General features: G+C 40.1%; 1 protein-coding gene across 2 annotated transcripts in view; it reads left to right on the top strand.

The window, feature by feature from the left end:
* LOC117467390 (synaptotagmin-14-like) overlaps window positions 1-18,780 on the top strand; it is a 104,493-nt gene that overhangs the window by 33,839 nt on the left and 51,874 nt on the right. For both annotated transcript variants that reach the window (XM_034110986.2, XM_034110984.2), the window contains exon 3: window positions 16,482-16,634. In XM_034110986.2, coding sequence (XP_033966877.2) covers window positions 16,482-16,634 — 153 coding nt within the window. The remainder of the gene's footprint in view (window positions 1-16,481; window positions 16,635-18,780) is intronic.

Below are 18,780 nucleotides of genomic sequence, written 5' to 3'. Positions count from 1 at the left end.
CCAAAATATATAATTTTCACTCCGAGTGGGAGGTGTTGGAGCAAGGAGTGGTCTGAAACCCACCTCGGCTCCGCGTGTCCTTTTGATGAGCTGGATTAAATCATAAAAGGAAGGAATTCAAAGCACCAGATACAGGGTTAAACAATAATCTGTTTTAATGGTAATAGAACAATACAATACAGAGCACTCTGCAATAGTACCAAATACAGAGCGCTCCGGGCTCAATTCCTACCACTGTGTGTTATATACGTACCACGCCAGTCAGGAAAAGAGCGCAGAGCATGAGAATATCATAATATTTATACACACAAGTGGGGAGGAGTTGTATCGGTTACTCCTCCCTAGCTATTTGTTATTGGCGAATTCACTTCTGGGCGAGCTAACCAATGAGTTAGCAGTTCTCCATTGGCCAGTTTCACTTCTGGGCGGACCCAAGACAATGAGTCAGCAGCCGTTGACTCCGTCTGATTCGCTCCCTCTCCTTACAGTGTGTGTGTGTGTGTGTGTGTGTGTGTGTGTGTGTGTGTGTGTGTGTGTGTGTGTGTGTGTGTGTGTGTGTGTGTGTGTGTGTGTGTGTGTGTGTGTGTGTGTGTGTGTGTGTGTGTGTGTGTGTGTGTGTGTGTGTGTGTGTGTGTGTGTGTGTGTGTGTGTGTGTGTGTGTGTGTGTGTGTGTGTGTGTGTGTGTGTAAATAAGGATGTTTCCTCCCACTTCATACAGAGTAATTAAGCACACACATATATTTAAGCCAATTACTCCAAAATGTTGTGGCAATTTAGCATGCACAACATCCTCTGAACTTCCTCTAACCTCAAAGTCAGCTCACTTAACAGGAATACATGTATTGATAATTTCAGAACGACCATTATCCCATGGCCTCTCTAGGAGTCTTGCAGGATATGAATTATCCAATTAACTAACGTCTGCACAGGAGCACACATACAGTTTCCCCTATGCAGCTACGCACCAACATTGTTATCGTTTCTTAGCTAATACATGCTGGATATGAACCACTAATCAACAAGACTTTAATTGTATTAGGTCTGAGGAAGCCCCTCTCTTGGAGTTCCTCTGACCTCTTACCAATTCAATTAACATGGGTACATCTGCTGTCAATTTGCAAAGACCATTGATAATTAGCAAAGAGACTCCCATGCCTCTTCTACTGACTTTCTGAAAAATACTCATCCACGCGTAATATTTTTACTCAAGGCAGAAATCACAGGCTGTACTGCACCATTACCTACTCACAAATAGCCAAAATACCACCTTCTATTCATTAACAAGTCAAGTGGAAGAAAAGACCATTTGCGCTAAATCTACTTCTACTAAAAATGGGACATCATTATAGGAACATCAACATCAATATAAAAAACCTCTCTATATTTAAGAGGAAAAAATTGACTTGTCTATTCAAATTTAACACACTTCTTATATATCAGGTGACATAATAAAATGAAGATACCAGAAATACGCTGTATTAAACTTTCTGCTGTAACACTTTACTTCAGAGGATGATTTTTTTTGTATCTATTCCAATTCAAAGTCCATCTGTCTCATCTGCAATGCGAGCGTGTCTTTATCGAAGAAGGGTAATTTAGGAGCGGCATTTCAAAACAGTGCACAAACGCTACGAGTCGGAATTCCCTCCTAATTCTGCCCTACGCTCCAAAAGGGGAGGGGCCTGAAAGGACAACTAAATGCACAGCAGTCCATTTTCACCAGGCCCAACAACAAGAGCAAGGCTGCTACCATAGCATCTTATCGTGTCAGTCACGTTCTTGCGAAACACATGAAGTCTTTCAAAGACGGGGGCGGTGTTGGATCGATAGGGACTTGGCTTGGCAACTGGAAGGTCACCAGTTCAAGACCAAGTGCTACCGAGGTGTCCCTGAGCAAGGCACCGTTCCCCACACTGCTCCCCGGGCGCCGTTCAAAATGGCAGCACACTGCTCCTAACACAAGGATGGGTCAAATGCCTGAGAAACAATTTCCCCACGAGGGATTAATAAAAGTCCATCTTAATACATATAATGGCACTGTTCTAGCGGTAAACACTTAAGAAAGAACATGTCAAGCTATGTGCTGTATCAGAAACAATGCGCGGTGTGTTTTGGGAGTAATATGCTGTGTGTTTTACATTAGCAAGCATGCTAACACTCAGAGCTAGCCACGGAGCTATCGCTGTAGGCTATTGCAGAGAATATGTGTAACGTAATGTCCTTGTGGTAAACCCTGCGAGAGAGAAAGGTTTGAGTTGAAGTGGTTGGGAGCATAATATGGCATTTAATCACTGCAGTGTTTAGCTGAGCTTAATAATAATAATAATACATTTTATTTTTAGGCGCCTTTCATGACACCCAAGGACACCGTACGTTTAAAAAAAAAAAAATAAAAAATAACTAAAAAAAAAAAAAAAAAGCTACACTACAGTGAGTAAGCAGATTTGAACAGGTGGGTTTTTAATTGGGATTTGAATAAGGTGATTGTGTCTGACTGTCGGATGTGCGGGGGGAGGGAGTTCCAGAGTCTGGGAGCAGTGCAGCTAAAAGCCCGAGAACCCATGGTGACGAGGCGTGGGGTGGGGACGGTCAGCAGACCAGCAGAGGAGGAGCGGAGGGAGCGAGAGGGGGTGTACTCTTGAAGAAGGTCAGCCAGATAGGGGGGGGCCAGGTTATGTAGGGCTTTGTAAGTGAGCAGTAGGTTTTTGAAGTTGATACGGGATTGAACAGGGAGCCAGTGGAGTTGGATGAGGATGGGGGTGATGTGTTCGGAGGCCTTGGTGCCGGTGATGATCCGGGTTGCGGAGTTCTGTATGATTTGTAGTTTATTGATGAGCTTGGTGGGTATGCCCGAGAGGATGGCATTACAGTAGTCGATGCGGGACGTGACAAATGCATTGACCAGGACTTCAGTGTTCGATTGAGAAAGGGATGGGCGGAGTCTGGAGATGTTGCGTATGTGGAAGAAGGCAGTCCGGGTGATGTTATTTATGTGAGGTGCAAATGAGAGGGAGCTGTCCAGGATGACACCAAGGCTCTTAACTTGGCCAGAGAAGGGGATGGAGTGGCCATCAATGATGAGGTTGGAGGCAGGGGAGGATGAGGTTTTGGAGAGGGTGGTTTTGGTGCCAACCAGCAGGGCTTCGGTTTTAGCTTCTCCTGGTAGAAATCTCTCTTAGCAGGGGAAAGCTGCGTGATGCTACAAAGGGGCGTGGCTAGCAGCAGCCGTTCCACTTAAAGCAGAATCAGCCTTTTTGGAACAGGTCTGGAATAGAGGGGTATGAGCAGTATGAGGCATGGCTACAATACAGACATGTTTTATATAGGTATGGCCCTACAATACATTTTTCAAATATAGCATAATAGGTCCACTTTAAAGCAAATGAAGGATATTCAGAGAGTGCTCACCAGGTTTGTAGCCACGCAGTAGGTAGGCGTGTGTAGGCGTGCTGGTGAGAGTGCTTATGGTCTGCCTGTGGAGTGTGTTGGTTTCTTTCTGCTTTTGAGTTGCTGTTTTTTTGCTTTTTTACATTCAACATGCCAACTGTTTCCAAGCGGACAAAACTCGACAAAGACAATAGAGACGTACAACAAAAAAAGCAACTTTCAGAACTTAAAGGTCACCTATTATGCAAAACCCTCTTCTTCATGTCTCTTCTACATCAACATGTGCAATAATACAATAATATTCAATTACTATTACACAGCTTGTTATTACTACCAAACTCACTACACACATCCCTAGTCTCCTGGTGGTCATACTACAGCAAGGAGTTTGGAAGAATATGCTTTTGAATAATTTTGGGGAATATTTATACTGTAAAATCATCAATAAATATGGCATCATCTTAAATAACTTTACTATTATACAGTATAGTTCTATCAAACTTACTATTTGCATTGTTGTTGTTAGCATCTGGTTAGCTTAACGGATATTAGAAGCTGTTTCTAAAACAAGGAAAGGGAGAGCTCTGTCCTGTCAGACTGAGAGATAACTACAGCTCAGTGAGGTAAGGGACTCTCTGTTTAGATAGTTAACTTTAGTCTAGTTATCTCAGTGGGTCTCAAACGTTTTGGTCACCATTTATGAGAATACATGAAAAACAGTTATGAAATACTATATGACAGTAAAACAAGAATACAGTTTAAAAGGTGAGTGATTTGTAAAATATCCATAAAGAAAAAGAAAATCTGTTTACAGATCTGTTTCATATGGATGTTGAGAGATGTATCCATAAATTAATTTTGCTCTCAAAATGCACCAGGTTGATGCATTTAACTTCAATATTTACGGACCCCCCTAGAAGAGGTGAGGACCCCCCCCCCCCCCACACTTGTAAAATAGCACTTTACCTCTGCTTACACCTATACAGTGTTGTGCTAGTTACTGAAAACCAGTAACTAGTTACCATTACTAGTTACTTCATTTCAAAAGTAACTCAGTTACTTTACTGATTACTTACACCAAAAAGTAATGCGTTACTGTGAAAAGTAACGTTTTAGTTACTTAAAAAAGGGCTCCCATTATATTAATGCCCTTATAGCCTTCATTTCAGTTCTGTTATTGCATTGGAGAATAATACAATCTGTTGATCAACTTGACATGCATTATATGCAATCTGGATAGCATCGATATTAGCTGGCTTTACATTTTTGTATATTCTTTCTCCAGGTAGTTTCATATGCCGTGTGCCGCCCGGACATGCTATCATGCTAACTAGCTCCCTGAAAGCGGGTGACTCCACTGTAGCAATAGCCTGCATGTGTTCTACAACATACCGTGCAATGGCTTTATCGACTTTTCCCTGGCTAGCAGTCCCTCGGTTAAAATCCAGCCGCTGTTGCTTACAGTAGGTGGAGGTGGAGTGGCGTCGGCTGAGTCTCTGTGGTCTTAGCTACTAGCTTCGTCCCAGCATGTTGTTTCTGCAGATGTTTTAAGAGATTTGAATGACTGGTTTGGGCAGTAGATAGGCTCTTTGACCCGCCAGGACACAACTTACATTTAACTAAAACGTTATTTTCTTTGTGCTCGACAAAAGTGAAATAGTGAGAATATCTCCAGGTGGAGAAACTTGACTTGAGCTCCGCCGCCGCCATGACAGTCTTGTTAGTAAACAACACAAACACGCCCACAGCCCGTCTCCGCATGTGACACATGAAGTATTTAAGTACATTTACTCAAGTACTGTACTTAAAGTGCCAGTGAAGTGCATTTTTTTGCGCCAAAATGAAATGGCAGTTTCATTCCTTACATATCATTGTGCCTGTTCATGGCTAAAATAATTTTAATTATTGATTAATTAATTATGAACAATTAAAAAATATTTTTTAATAATAACGGCCGTCTGAGCCTACCGGAAGTTGCAGACGATAGCGGCGGTGACGTCACAAGATGGGCCCAGTTGTGATTGTAAACATGGCGGAGACTTTGGAAAGTGATACAAGTGTGAGAGAAATGATTGATTTTGATTGAGTTTTTCTCGATTTAATTCCATTTCCTGCCTTTCTACAAATATATTAGGGACTATAGTGTTAACAAATCCAAGAAAAATGTGTAATGTACATAATGAGTGTGCACACTTCTAGTATCCTATCCATGTGAACCTGTGATGACCTCACACCCTCACCCGGGAAGTTGTTTTTCTTTAAATTGAAGTTAAAGGCATCAATCTGGTGCACTTTGAGGGCAACATTAAGAGATTTATGGATACAGCTCTCAACACTCATATCAAACATATATTTCAATAATCAAAAAACATTGGAAGGATTTCTTAACCTATTTTATACAACTAACATAGATGGAAATATTTGTTTACATAGATGACCAAACCAACTGAGATAACTTAGGCTACAGTTTACAATCTAATCACTCAGAGTCCTTTACCTCCCTGAGCTGACGTTATCTCTCTCAGTCCAACAGGAGAGGACTCTCCCTCTTGAAACAGCTAATCTCCATTAGCTCCGAGCTAGCACTAGATGCTAACAACAACCCTGTAACTCTCTCAGTCTCTCTTTCTCTCTCTCTCGAATCGACCAGTGGCCTTTATTTGTCATGAACAATCAACGAATCTACGAAACAATGACACCAGCCAGACTCACCTTCATCTTTTGGGAACAGAAACATCGCCACTTCGGCAGACTTGACATTACTACAGCCAGCGGCAATGCATCGCTTCCCGTGTGTTTTTCCTCCCTTTTTCTTCACTGTCGCCTCCATTGTCAGGTTTTCTCGATTGGCAATCACTTCCAGTCGACTCCGACACACTTTCCAGTAAAATACTCGCTCAAAAACTTTGATAAATTCGACTTTGAAACAGAGAAACAATACACTGTGATGAATGTAAACACTTCGGAGGCGACCATCTTGTGACGTCACGCAGTAGCTCGCAAGCCACGCCCACGAAGGCGGAGGTCAACTGCGGATTTCACGGCAGCAAATTCAAAACTCATCAAATTAGTTGCTATTCCAACATCTTTTGATATGGGTTTCAATGGACAATTTTGGTCATTACTATATGTATTAGCATAACAGATCATGCACAGGCGCACACTTCACGGGGTCTTTAAGTACAGTTCTCATCTCTGTTCGCCTGGCTGTTGACTATATAAAAAAACTAACGCAGTAACGGAGTAACGCACCATGTAGTAACGGTAACTGAGTTACTGAATTTAAAAAGTAATGCGTTAGAGTACTAGTTACTGCCAAAAATAACGGCGTTACAGTAACGCGTTACTTTGTAACGCGTTAGTCCCAACACTGCACCTATATGCCACTTTATATGCTGTGAGCTGATTATCGAGCCTTCATTGTAAGAGTCGCGGGTACACTGTGTATGTGCGTATTCCACTGTATCGCCCGGTACATTAATGGGAAACCCTAGTTTGTACATGTTCAATACATTTGTAACACATGAACGTTTCTTTTTTCGGTTGACCAAAAAAAAAATCTCACTCCAAGCTGAACTCAAATGTTGGCAGCCCTGCACATTATCTAAGGGCTCTTCTCAGTTATTTGATGAATACAGTAGATTTTGCAATGAATTAAGGTTGGTTAAATAAATTACTATATATTAGCTAAAACTGAACACATTTGAGATATCTCGCTCGCTACCTAATCATCATCTGTGGAGTGGATATGTTAGTTAGCTAGATTTCCAACATACTGCACCAGCTAATGCAATTCGTGATATTACAACCCAGTCTCATGGCATTTCGTGTTCACCAACACGATTTTTAATCTATTGATTCGTGTTCACCAACACGATTTTCCCCTTTTTTTCGTGTTGCACAGCACGATTTTTTTAAAAGCAATGTATTTCTACTGGTAATGTGTTTCGTGCCTGCAGGCTGCAGCACGTCTTTTTCTCCGGTCGGGTCGTGGAAGACCGGAAGCTGTGTGGTTCATAAAAACATGTTCTTACTCAATATCAAGCCACAGTTATTGCTTTTATTTTAAATCGTATAATTTCGGACTTTTGTTGCCGTCTGTGAGCAAAATAAATGGTATTTTTTCAATCTTTTTTTCCTTCTAATTTGTTATTCTTTTCAAAATAACACACTGTTATTTGCTCACCAATAACACACAATTATCCTTGCTTTTATTTATTGGTTTAATTCCATAATCTCGGGCTTTTTTGGCGTCCGTCAGGAACTGAATTTCAAAATAAATATAACCGGAAACAGATGTAGGCATTTCGAGCGATTACCCAAGATCCTCAGCTATGGTTTTAAGCTCGCTGATTGGATGTTTTAGCCGCAATGTATGCTGGGATTTGGTGTTTATATGATATGAAATCCGGAAAACATTTTAAAAGAATAAAATAATACTTAATTCCGAGTGCTCTTGCTTTTCTCTTTGAAAGTCATCACATAAGGGCATTGTAATACACGGTTCGGCTGCATTACATATTACAGATCTGCCGTAGTTCTTTATTTATAGAGCCCTGATGAGAAGACCTTTGGAAAAACTGAAGAAATGCCGCCGAAACTGAATACTTGACGTGGATCATAAATATATCAACAATTAAACAACATCTTCAATTTCTCTTCACACACTACGTCTCCTTGCAGTATCAACACTAAATCTAATTCATAGATAGGTTATATTTACACCATAACGGTGCACAGCTGATATAAAAGGACTATAGTTTTTAAAGATATTACTGATTTTCTTTGAATGTAAGAATGTAAATCCTGAGTCTGAAATAGTATAGCAATATGCTGTAAAATTATGTGAAAGCATTCATACAACTATACATCTTCAGATGTTGTACATACATAAGCCTACACTAATACAAAGTTATTATGGCTGTGTGCACCTTGTGTGCACCTCCTAGTGGTTAAAGCACGTTATTGAATTATTGTTTTTATGTGTTATATTTGATTAAAACAATATTAAGAGTACATAATTTCATAGGGGGAAAGTATAAATATAGAAATATAGAATATAAAAAATCAAGAAGATACTATAAGTGATCTCTACAATAAAACAGTTTAGTGCAGGATGAACAAAGATATTAATAGGAGGAGGTGTAAAACAGAAAAACGAATTAACCTTTATTTAAACAGATTAAGGTCTTCTTTTAAATAAGAAAAAAACGTTGGGGGTATCTATCTACAGATAAATATTAAGCCTGACAAAGTACTTAACATCTAATATATTGCTTTCCTGCAATGTTATCTATGTTGAAGCACTTATTTTAACTGATATTATACATATGGATTATACTCTTATGTATGTAGATAGAATAAGAAATGTGCAGAATATGACAGTTTAATGGTGGAGGTACACACATATTGATAGATATCTTGTAATGCACTGTTGAGGAACCTGTGACCCAAGTTTTTCATTCATTGCATAACTACACCATAGTTGTGTATGATATGTCAATAAACCTTTGAAAATCTTGAAAGGGATGTGCAAAATAGCCATAATATACAGTCTTTAATGAACTATTAGTAGAGAATAACGAGTAATGAATATACTTTATTACTTGTTTCCATTCATGTCAATTGCAGATACATGTTTAGTCTTCTCAAGCACCAACTATCAAATATCTCTCCTGATTGTTGGCACTTGACAATCACCTTCCCTGAATTTCACTCAGGTGTAACTAAAGTCTGATTTAAGGGTTGTTTATATTTCACATAATTAATCAGAATCTGCAAAGTAACTCAAATAAATGCAGTGGAGTAAAAATACCAGGTTAACCTCTGAATTGTAGTGGAGTAGAATTACAAAGTATCAATGAGCTGTCATGTGGGTATATATTAATGCTGCGCATTATGGACACAAGCGATTTTCACCCATTTATTAATTATATGTTTTACATTTGATAACACCAATGTGTTTAATACTGGCAACTTCTAATTGTGGGAAAAACGAAAACGTTCAGTAGAGACGTCCCATAGAACATTTTGCGAAACACAATAGCCAGCATGTGTAGTTCTGGGGGGGCGTTCGATTCCAGTTTTGGATAGTCTGGCGTGGTTTCGTTCCATTTCACACAGCTGTTTGACGCTCTGGGACTGTAGTCCTAAACGATAGCTGGGGATTATGGGTAGTGTAGTGTCTTCGGCCATCCTAAACTCAGAAATGCTGACAATCGCAACTTGATGCTCGAAATGTCCCTTATAGGCCTACGTCTGTTTCCGGTTATTTTTATTTTTAAATGCAGTTCCCGAGATTATGGAATTAAACCAATAAATAAAAGCAAGGATAATTGTGTGTTATTGGTGAGTAAATAACAGTGTGTTATTTTGAAAAGAATAACAAATTAGAAGGAAACAAATATTTAAAAATACAGATTTCAGTATTCTGAGGCTCTGAGCCCCATTTATTTTCCTCACAGACAGCAACAAAGTCCGAAATTATACGATTTAAAATAAAAGCAATTATTGTGGCTTGATATTGAGTAAAAACATGTTTTTATGAACCACACAGCTTCCGGTCTTCCACGACCCGACTGGAGAAAAAGACGTGCATACATTGCTTTTAAAACCGTGCTGTGCAACACGAAAAAAAGGGGAAAATCGTGTTGGTGAACACGAATCAATAGATTAAAAATCGTGTTGGTGAACACGAAATGCCGTGAGACTGGGTTGGATATTAACATCTACTTTTGCAAACCATGAGGATTTTAACAAACAATAATGAAATGGCGCAAAGCTAAGGTATATAACTTCAGATTTAGGATTGCTTTCTGCTAGCCAACAGCAATGCAAGGCACTCACAGCAACCTAGCTTACAGCAACAGCAACCTAGCTTACGTTAGCTATTTAAGTCAGTTGCTAGCTAGTAAGTATCATAGACCAATGCTGAAAAAACCAACACAAAACATTTACAGATAGTTACTTTGTTCTGAATGTAATTTGTTATAATAAGCAAACTAGCTTACTTTAAGTTAGCTAGCAAGCTATAAGTTAGCTACCCAGTATTGATCTGGAATTACATTGAAAATACAACATAAGAACATTACAGATAGTAACATTATTCTAAATATCATTTGTTATAATAATGTAATGTCATATCACTGCTTTGGCTGGTGCCCTGGATTGCCAATGCCTAATGAGGGCAAGGGGAGCAACAGAGTTTTTGTTTCATGAAAAGGAAAAGAAGGAATAATGCATTTTAAATACAGTGTTGGCATATTGTTACATGTGGTAGATGAAGTGAGGAAAGAAGCCTGATACAGATTGTTTATTGAGTAAAAAATCTAAATCAGAAAACTGAAAGTAAAGAGACGCACTGTGTGTAGATCTCTGTGATTGAATATTCCTCTCCCTGTTGTAGCCAGTTAGGGAACCAGAGCAGGATCCTGCTTCATCTGTGCTGTGAATAATTCAGTCAACAGTGAGAAGCTGGTACTGTGTGAGCAGACTGGATTTCCTCTGGGATAACGCCTCCTGCTCCCACCTCACCATGTGACCAAACATTATGGGATACTTACAATATTTCACACTCATTAAAGACCAGGCATCTTTAACAGACCATGTCATTACATAAACACATACAAGTTGACCAATAGCCTGGGAAAAAGAGCACAGCAGGTTATGTAGCATTAACCTTAACACTAGAGCCGCCAGAGGTCGTTGTATACCTAAAACCGCCAACGGGTCAAATGTACCCGCTATTGATTTTCAAGGTATAATGTTCTTTTATGTATCATACAAGAACAGTACGTTTTGATCGCACAGGGATGACACTTATACATGTCTTACTAAATCCCCATATCCCCCGTCGCCTTTGTTTCTTAGATTTTTGGACAGTTATGGAAGTGGCATTTTCAAATTGCACAAGAGTTCCCCTTTTAAGGAAAGAAATTCTAAGTTGTTGAACAAGTACTATGTTCATTCTAAAATATGTATTCTAAGTTTTGTCATTCGCAAGGGCTTGCAGTTGAGATGGCACAAGTAGAGTGTTACTGTACATCCCTTTCCTTTTCACTGCAACGAAGAATCCAAATTCCTCCCACCATCGTATGGAGAGAATACAGAGGAGTGCACACACTTTGTGTGCGAAGTTTCTATGCAGTGTTTGATAGTATGCAGTGTTCATGAATAAAAGCATTGGTGCTGCCTGCTTGCTACACTGTGACCTCTTCTGCAGAGAATCTATGGATGCGCTGTTTTATCCCATAATGCACCACACATTACACTTGCCTCTGTCCGACCCCAATAAGTCAACATAATGTGTTTTTCTTTTGCAAAGACACACTCAACCTCTACCAACAGAAATGGCTTCATAGAGTGGTGCAGTGATAACGACATGTTGTAGACCGATCCGTAAATTAGCATCCCAAGGGTTCCAAAACGGAGCTACATTTGGCAGCTAATGTGTGGCGTGTTTACGTTTAGCAGTGTCATTTAACCACTTGTATTCAACCTCCGGTTTTATGACACATAGAAGCTTCAGACATTCACCAGTGGGTATTTACTGAAGTATGTTATGTCCTAGAACAAAACGTGAACATCTCTTAGACTTATGTTAATCACAGAACTTATTTCAGGCATAAAACCAAAATGAAGTTTAGGAAACCGTTGAGTTTGGCCCTCCGTACAGCTCAACTGGTAAAGCCCTGGGTTCCAATCTGTCTCTACATATCCTCAATAAACTCCAACATATCCAGAACTCTGCTGCCCGCCTCCTCACCCACACCTGCTCCCGAGACCACATCACTCCCGTCCTCCAGAACCTCCACTGGCTCCCCGTCCGTCAAAGAATCGACTTCAAAGTCCTCCTGATTACTCACAAAGCCCTCAACAATCAGGCCCCCCCTACCTCACAGACCTGCTGCACCACTACACCCAGTACTCAAGTTGTAAAAAAAAATCAGGGGGGATGGTGGATTTTATCATATGGGGACATAATGTGTGCTGATAACCCGCCGAGGGTGGGAGACCAACCAGCATAAAGGTAATTATTATACTCCTAAAACAACATGCATGTTATGGATGTTCAGAGCTCCTTTCATTGCTCTTGACCAAGGCACCTCAGAATTAGAGTCGGTCCCCGGGCTGCCATGGCACCACTAACATGTAGGGTCAAATGCAGAGGACAATTAGTGCAAAATCTTTTTTTCACTTTAATTTAAAGGGGGGGAGGGGATACACACATTTGGTTATAATGGAAGTATATGGTACAAATCTTGTCGGTTAACAGTCCATCATTTATTATTCAGATGGATCAATTGATTATACTAATAATAAAGTCCAAATAGTTTTTAGAATATTGAATTAGTGTATTTTTTCCAAAAAAGCAGTTACTGGTATACGATCAAAACTGGTATCTAAAGGGTTACATTTGTATCGTAATTAATTAAATCATTATGTAAATTCTTCATGAACATTTTTGAAAAAAATGGATCCGTCATCATTTTATTGCAGTTCAAATACAAATATTTTATGTTAACATTCCCAATGTTACTTTTTTTAACAGGGCATTAAGTGAAAATTGAAATTGTTTACAAAATATGAAAATATATTAAAAGATTATACAGATAATACAAAATAGGACCAATGTTGTCAATGGCTGCCTACTCCACTCTCCCCCATCTCATAGAAGTTTCCAAAGATGTTCATAATCATGCTTTTTGGTCTCAATTTTTCTGGCTCTTGCTTTCGGATTGTTAGCTAAGCAATGGCTTTGAAGCCAAGTCTTGATACCTCAGGTCTGAACTTGTTCAGTGGAGGGCCAACACACTTGATGAAAAGCAAGGCTGACATGCTTTTTACCTCTCGGGAGCTTCTAGTTGTGGCTAAAATGTTCATCTGACTAAACCCACGTTCACACTCAGCTGTGGAGATGACCAGAGTGTTCACTGCTTGAAGGAGGGGTTGCAGCTCTTCTGGTGCTGGTGGTATCATTTCATCAACAGTTTTGAGTCTGACCAGCTAGCTAACACGAGAGAAAAACGTAGCTAAACTCCAAACTAAGTTGTTATTGCTGCTTATGTCCATAGATTCCACCTTTGGTGACTAAAGTAGTGAGTAATGACTAAGATTATTGACTCTTGACTTACCTGAAATGTTATTTTTAGTATTTTTAAATATGAAGTCCCTCAGATCTCACTGCCTCCGCTCATCAGAAGCCAACCTATCCATCCCCACCCGCATCAATCACCGGACCTGGGGGGACAGAGCCTTCTCCGTCGCTGCCCCCTCCCTCTGGAACTCACTCCCACAACCCATCAGAGACTGCACTGACCTCACCACCTTCAAAGAACTCACAAAAACTCACCTCTTCAATCTGGCTTTTAATGTGTGATTGTTTTTGTATTATTTTTACTTTAACTTTAACAATATATTTATTTGTTGTTCCTTTCTTTTCTTTTCTCTTCACTATATCTGTAAAGCGTCTTTGAGCACCTGTAAAAGCGCTAACAATTTAAATCTATTATTATTATTATTATATGAAGGCACTGGTTGCCCAAAAAGATTGACTTGAGGCAAGGGAACCAGAAGGGGAAAAATGCTAACCCTTTTCCGGGTTTCAGGACTCATTCCTGAACCACTCTTTAGGGCTCTGATAAGCCACTGCACAGAATGATTATTGCCTTATAGTCTTAAGTGATGTCTTATGAGGTCACTTCCCTCCCTTCATTATAGACATGTTCTGCTTTATTAAGGTATAGAAATGATGCGTTAAGGTCCCTAATTGTTGAATAATAAATTATCATCTTCCAGTCTGTGTAAATTCTTACATGACAGCTGTTAGCATTGCTAACTATTCTATTCTCAATGTTTACCTTATTTGCCTCAGCCAAATCTCATTATACTTGGATGTTGTAGGAATTTCCCCGAAGTGACATTTTTGTGTCATGGAGCTCTTTCTCCGTGTGACAGCTTGTGAACAGTCGGTGACCCACTTCTCCTCCAACTGTCCCTGATTGTAACACGACATTGTGCCAGTATAAAATGTCAAATTAATTTCCAGAGCTCCCTGCAGGAGTTGACATTTCATGTCTGGAATTGAAGGTTGATTAATGCTGCACTTGTGTGTAGAGCGAAAATCTACTTAATTATTGTGGTTCAGTATTTACATTTTGAAAATATACTGTGGTTTTAAAGTATAACATAAAAAAGATATCAATGTTTTACAACAAAGGTGTTTACCTCTTTAGACGGCCTTGATGTCAGAAGGGTCCATCTGCAGAGAGAAGGGGATACGTAAGGGATAATGTGCATTATGGGGAACATAACACCCGGCAGGCTGCTTTTTTAGGATGAGAGCTACTTTCAAAAAATAAAACAAGTCGTGAGCTACTTTTAATCCTCTTTTGTTTTTTGCAGTGTATATATTTAGCACATTTTAACATTATTATATGCTTATCTTTAACCTTTGTGTGCTGTTTGGGTCTGTGGGACCCGTTCTCAGTGTTTACTAAAAGAACATGTATGCCATTTAATAATTTAAACTGCTTTATTTGGGGGTGGACCTCACCTTCTCTAGGGGGGTGCGGGGGCATGCTCCCCCGGGAAGATTTGTTTTAAAATGTTGAAGTTAAATGCCTCAATCTGGTGCACTTTGAGCACAAAATGAATGTATGGATACAGCTCTAAACACTCCGATGAAAGAGAGCTGTATACTTTTCAATAATCCAAACATATTTAGAATATGATCACAACCAATAACAAATCATTTAAACTTGTTTATTCTTATCTTATGTTACCTAGTTAGCATTCTTTCTTTTAGAACATGCCCCGCGGGCGACTCGCATTGGCTACCCCTGATCTAGGCCAACATCACTTTCTGATAATACAGGAAGTCTCCTCAACCTGATGTTGACATAATGTAGCACTTCAATGACGATGTTTGAAGGTCAAATGTAAAAAATAAACTCCTTCAGATTGTGTTCAGTGCCAGGGTCTGTCTGCTCATCTGATCATGTGTTACCAAACCAAAGCATCTCTACTCATGTGTGGCAGTGGCTGTTTTCCTTAATGAGTTCTGAGCAGCCTGTGTCTAGAGTCTGGAGTCACGCTGCACCTGAACCTATTGCTATGGCAACACACCGGTTGTGCCTCTACTTCAGTGACACTCTCTCTGTTGCTGTCAAATTCAAATAGCTTTATTAGCATTACCATAATGACATACAGTATTGCCCATGCATTGTACAAGTAGTAGTCTTATCCATCTTACTTATATTTGTAGAAAGTTACGTTTTTCAAGGTGTTAAGATTAAGATTAAAACCATTCAAAAATACTGTAAACCTGTTTTATGCTGTCTTTCAAAAGGAACCAACCATATTTATTTAACTTTTATAATGAACAGTCATTCACATGAATAAGCAGGCTGGTTTGACTGGCCTTGGTGCTCTATTTCCTGCTGTACAGACAGGGTCATGTTTGCTTTATTGCTAAACATATTTGTCTAATACTAGTAACCTCAAGTGTAATCTCAAGTGTTGAAAAAACAATACTGTTTGCATTTATTTAGAGATTGTGTGAAAAGAGATCTTATATTATTGTCTTATGTCCCTGTTGCCATCTTAAATAGTGAATGGGTGTATTGTTCCTGTAAATTCAAACTGAAAACAATTGTTAACAAACCGTATCAGTGATTTTATATTTAACATTTTCAAATGTATTGTATGCTTTCCCAGCATTTAAAAACTGCGGAATGCTTGCGTACATATGTTGGGCAATTGGCATAGTTAGCACAAGTTGCTTTCATTAGCATTTAATTAGCATGATTACATATATGGATGATATTTAAACAACTACTTGGCTGATTTGCACAATTCTCCCCCTGACCTTCAGGCTGTTGTCATTCATTCATGAATTCTAACACTAATGTGAAGTTATTTCAATGCATTTTCAGCATCAGTATTGTTTCTGCCAACTGTTATTTTTATGGTTTCTATATTTGCTTACTTTTCCTTTTACAAATGAAGAGAAAAGTGACCACTGGCAGCATGCTTTGTCAGTGGTGTGCTGATGTTTTAAAGCAGTATGTCTAACTGGAGCTTCTGTGTCTCAGTCTCTCCAGAGGTGCTGGGCTTTCTGACAGCCATCGGTCTCTTCATCATCCTCATGACCTTTTTGTTCTGGTACCTCAACAACAAGTTGGCACTAGACAGCCCAGCGAGCCTTCAGTGCCTTGATGACTTCAGGAAGAAAAGCCAGCCGCAAGGTGAGCCCGCATTTCCATATCCTCAAGGTCTCAGAGAACATTTCACATTATTTATTCCTCCATGTCACATCAATCTTGGATGTTTTGATCTGATGCTCCCGGTACATGAAATGTTGATGCTTGTAGTGAAGTTTGGACTGGTTTAAACCAGTGCCACGGAACTCCATGTGTGCATGTAAATTGCTTTGGAATATAAACCGCTAAAACAGTTTTGGGTGAGTTTCAGTTAGTTAAAAGCCAGATTCCTTGGACAGACAACATTTTGAGATGATATCTTATATCAATGAACCAGTTCATGTAGTAGACGCATTTAAATACAGAATGTCATTTTTGTTGTATAATATACTTAATACATTTAAAACTTCCGTTAATTAATTGACTTCCCTTCAGCGTTTCCATTTGGTGTTTTCTGTCTGTGTTCCTTCGAGCGACACAACACACAAAAAGAAGTGCTTTCCTTATTTTTCTCTCCGTTGGTTTGCATACGTGCAAAAAGATCAATCTACCTGCAAATATCATTAGCAACATAGCCCCTGCTAGCAGCATGGCTAATGCTACTGTCCAAAACAAAAAAGGCTAAGAAACCCAATCCCAGCGTTATAACTGCAGAGTAAAACAGCTTACTTAGCAGTAATGATAATTTCAGCCATTTTGATGATACGACTGAAATAATGCTTTTTGATTTATTTGACACCATGTGCATTATTCTTCTGCTGGTTATAGTTTTCAAAGTAAACGCTTTCCCCAGTAGTTCCTCTAGCTGGGGAAAACGCCTAAGTGTTGTCTTTTTAAACAAAGTGCTCTGTGGGAGGCGATGATGCTGTGGATGTGTCCGGGGCTTTTACTGTGATAGACCGATCCCGACCCGGGCAGACACAATTGCATAATAAAAGCATGCTTATAGAGTCCTAAATAAGTTAGCATTTGAGCACTTCCGGGGGACCACGTCTCATATATTAGGTTTTTGGCATGATGCACGAAATAGGTCTGTAGTTAACACGAGCAAGATGTTCAAGTTGTGTTCTAAGACATCAAATACGTCAGTGAGAACCCCACTGGTGAATGTCTGAAGCTTGTGTGTCTTAAAAAAGCAGGTTGCTAACAAGTGGCTAAATGAGACTACTAAACATCATCATGCCCAAGATTAGCCCCCTTTAGCTTCGCGGTGTTGATGTGCAATCATGCGACTGTCATGTAGTTCCTTACTAGCCTAGCATTAGCTTACGTGTAAAGGCCCTGACACACCAAGCAGTCACCAGAGGACTAGCCGACGCTGAAGTCGGCTGTTGCCTGGCCGTGGTCTCCTGCGTTTTGGCCATGTGTCGCACGGGAACACACCGCACCGACTTCAGTGCGTGAGTGGCAATAACTCTCCTTACCAGCAGGCGGCGGTAGTGTGTATTCGTCATTCAAAAGAGGCAACAACCGGAAGACAGAGAAGAAGAAGAGTATCTTTTCTCCGTAATATCATACAGAGCTGGCCTCTCCTGGATCAAGGTGATGAGCAGGTCTTCGTTTGCATCATTCCAGATCGCCATGATGAGATGAAAATGAATAGCAGTCTGTGTGTGCCTTCTTAAATCGTTTGTTTACGTCCCTCACTTCCGCTTCGCTTCTCATGCACTGATTTGCTAGCTGAACAGCCAATCAGAGTGATTATTTGGTCCGACTGCCAGACCCGATGCATGGCCGATTCAACATGTTGAATCGGCCATGCATCGGGTCTGGCAGTCCAAATAAGGCGTGTCACGGTCGACGGTGCGGGACACACCAACCTGACTACGGCGCCGCGAATGCCCGACAGCCTCTGACGGCCTCTGACTCCCAAAATCGGGTTGGTGTGTCAGGGCCTTAAGCATCATTACTGTTTGTTTGCCAAAGGTCTGCTTTTTGTAGATGGGGTCCGTGCGAGGTTCACTTCTGGGTCGGCCTACAACAATGATAAATTAGCAAATATGTTGTACGTTGCCTAGATGAATAACTATGACATGGCCCTCTTTAGGGAGAACCACACAATTCTCCCCCTGATCTTCAGATTTCCAACCCTGTAGGCTCAATCTAGGCCCCCTAAAAAAACTAGCCTTAAGTCCTTAGTGTTGTCGATAAGCGATGGACCGCGCCATGAGGCCTGACCGCGCCATGAGGC

The sequence above is a fragment of the Pseudochaenichthys georgianus genome, chromosome 22, assembly GCF_902827115.2.
Source record: "Pseudochaenichthys georgianus chromosome 22, fPseGeo1.2, whole genome shotgun sequence".
Taxonomy (NCBI): Eukaryota; Metazoa; Chordata; class Actinopteri; order Perciformes; family Channichthyidae; genus Pseudochaenichthys; species Pseudochaenichthys georgianus.
This window is presented reverse-complemented; position numbering and strand designations above follow the sequence as displayed.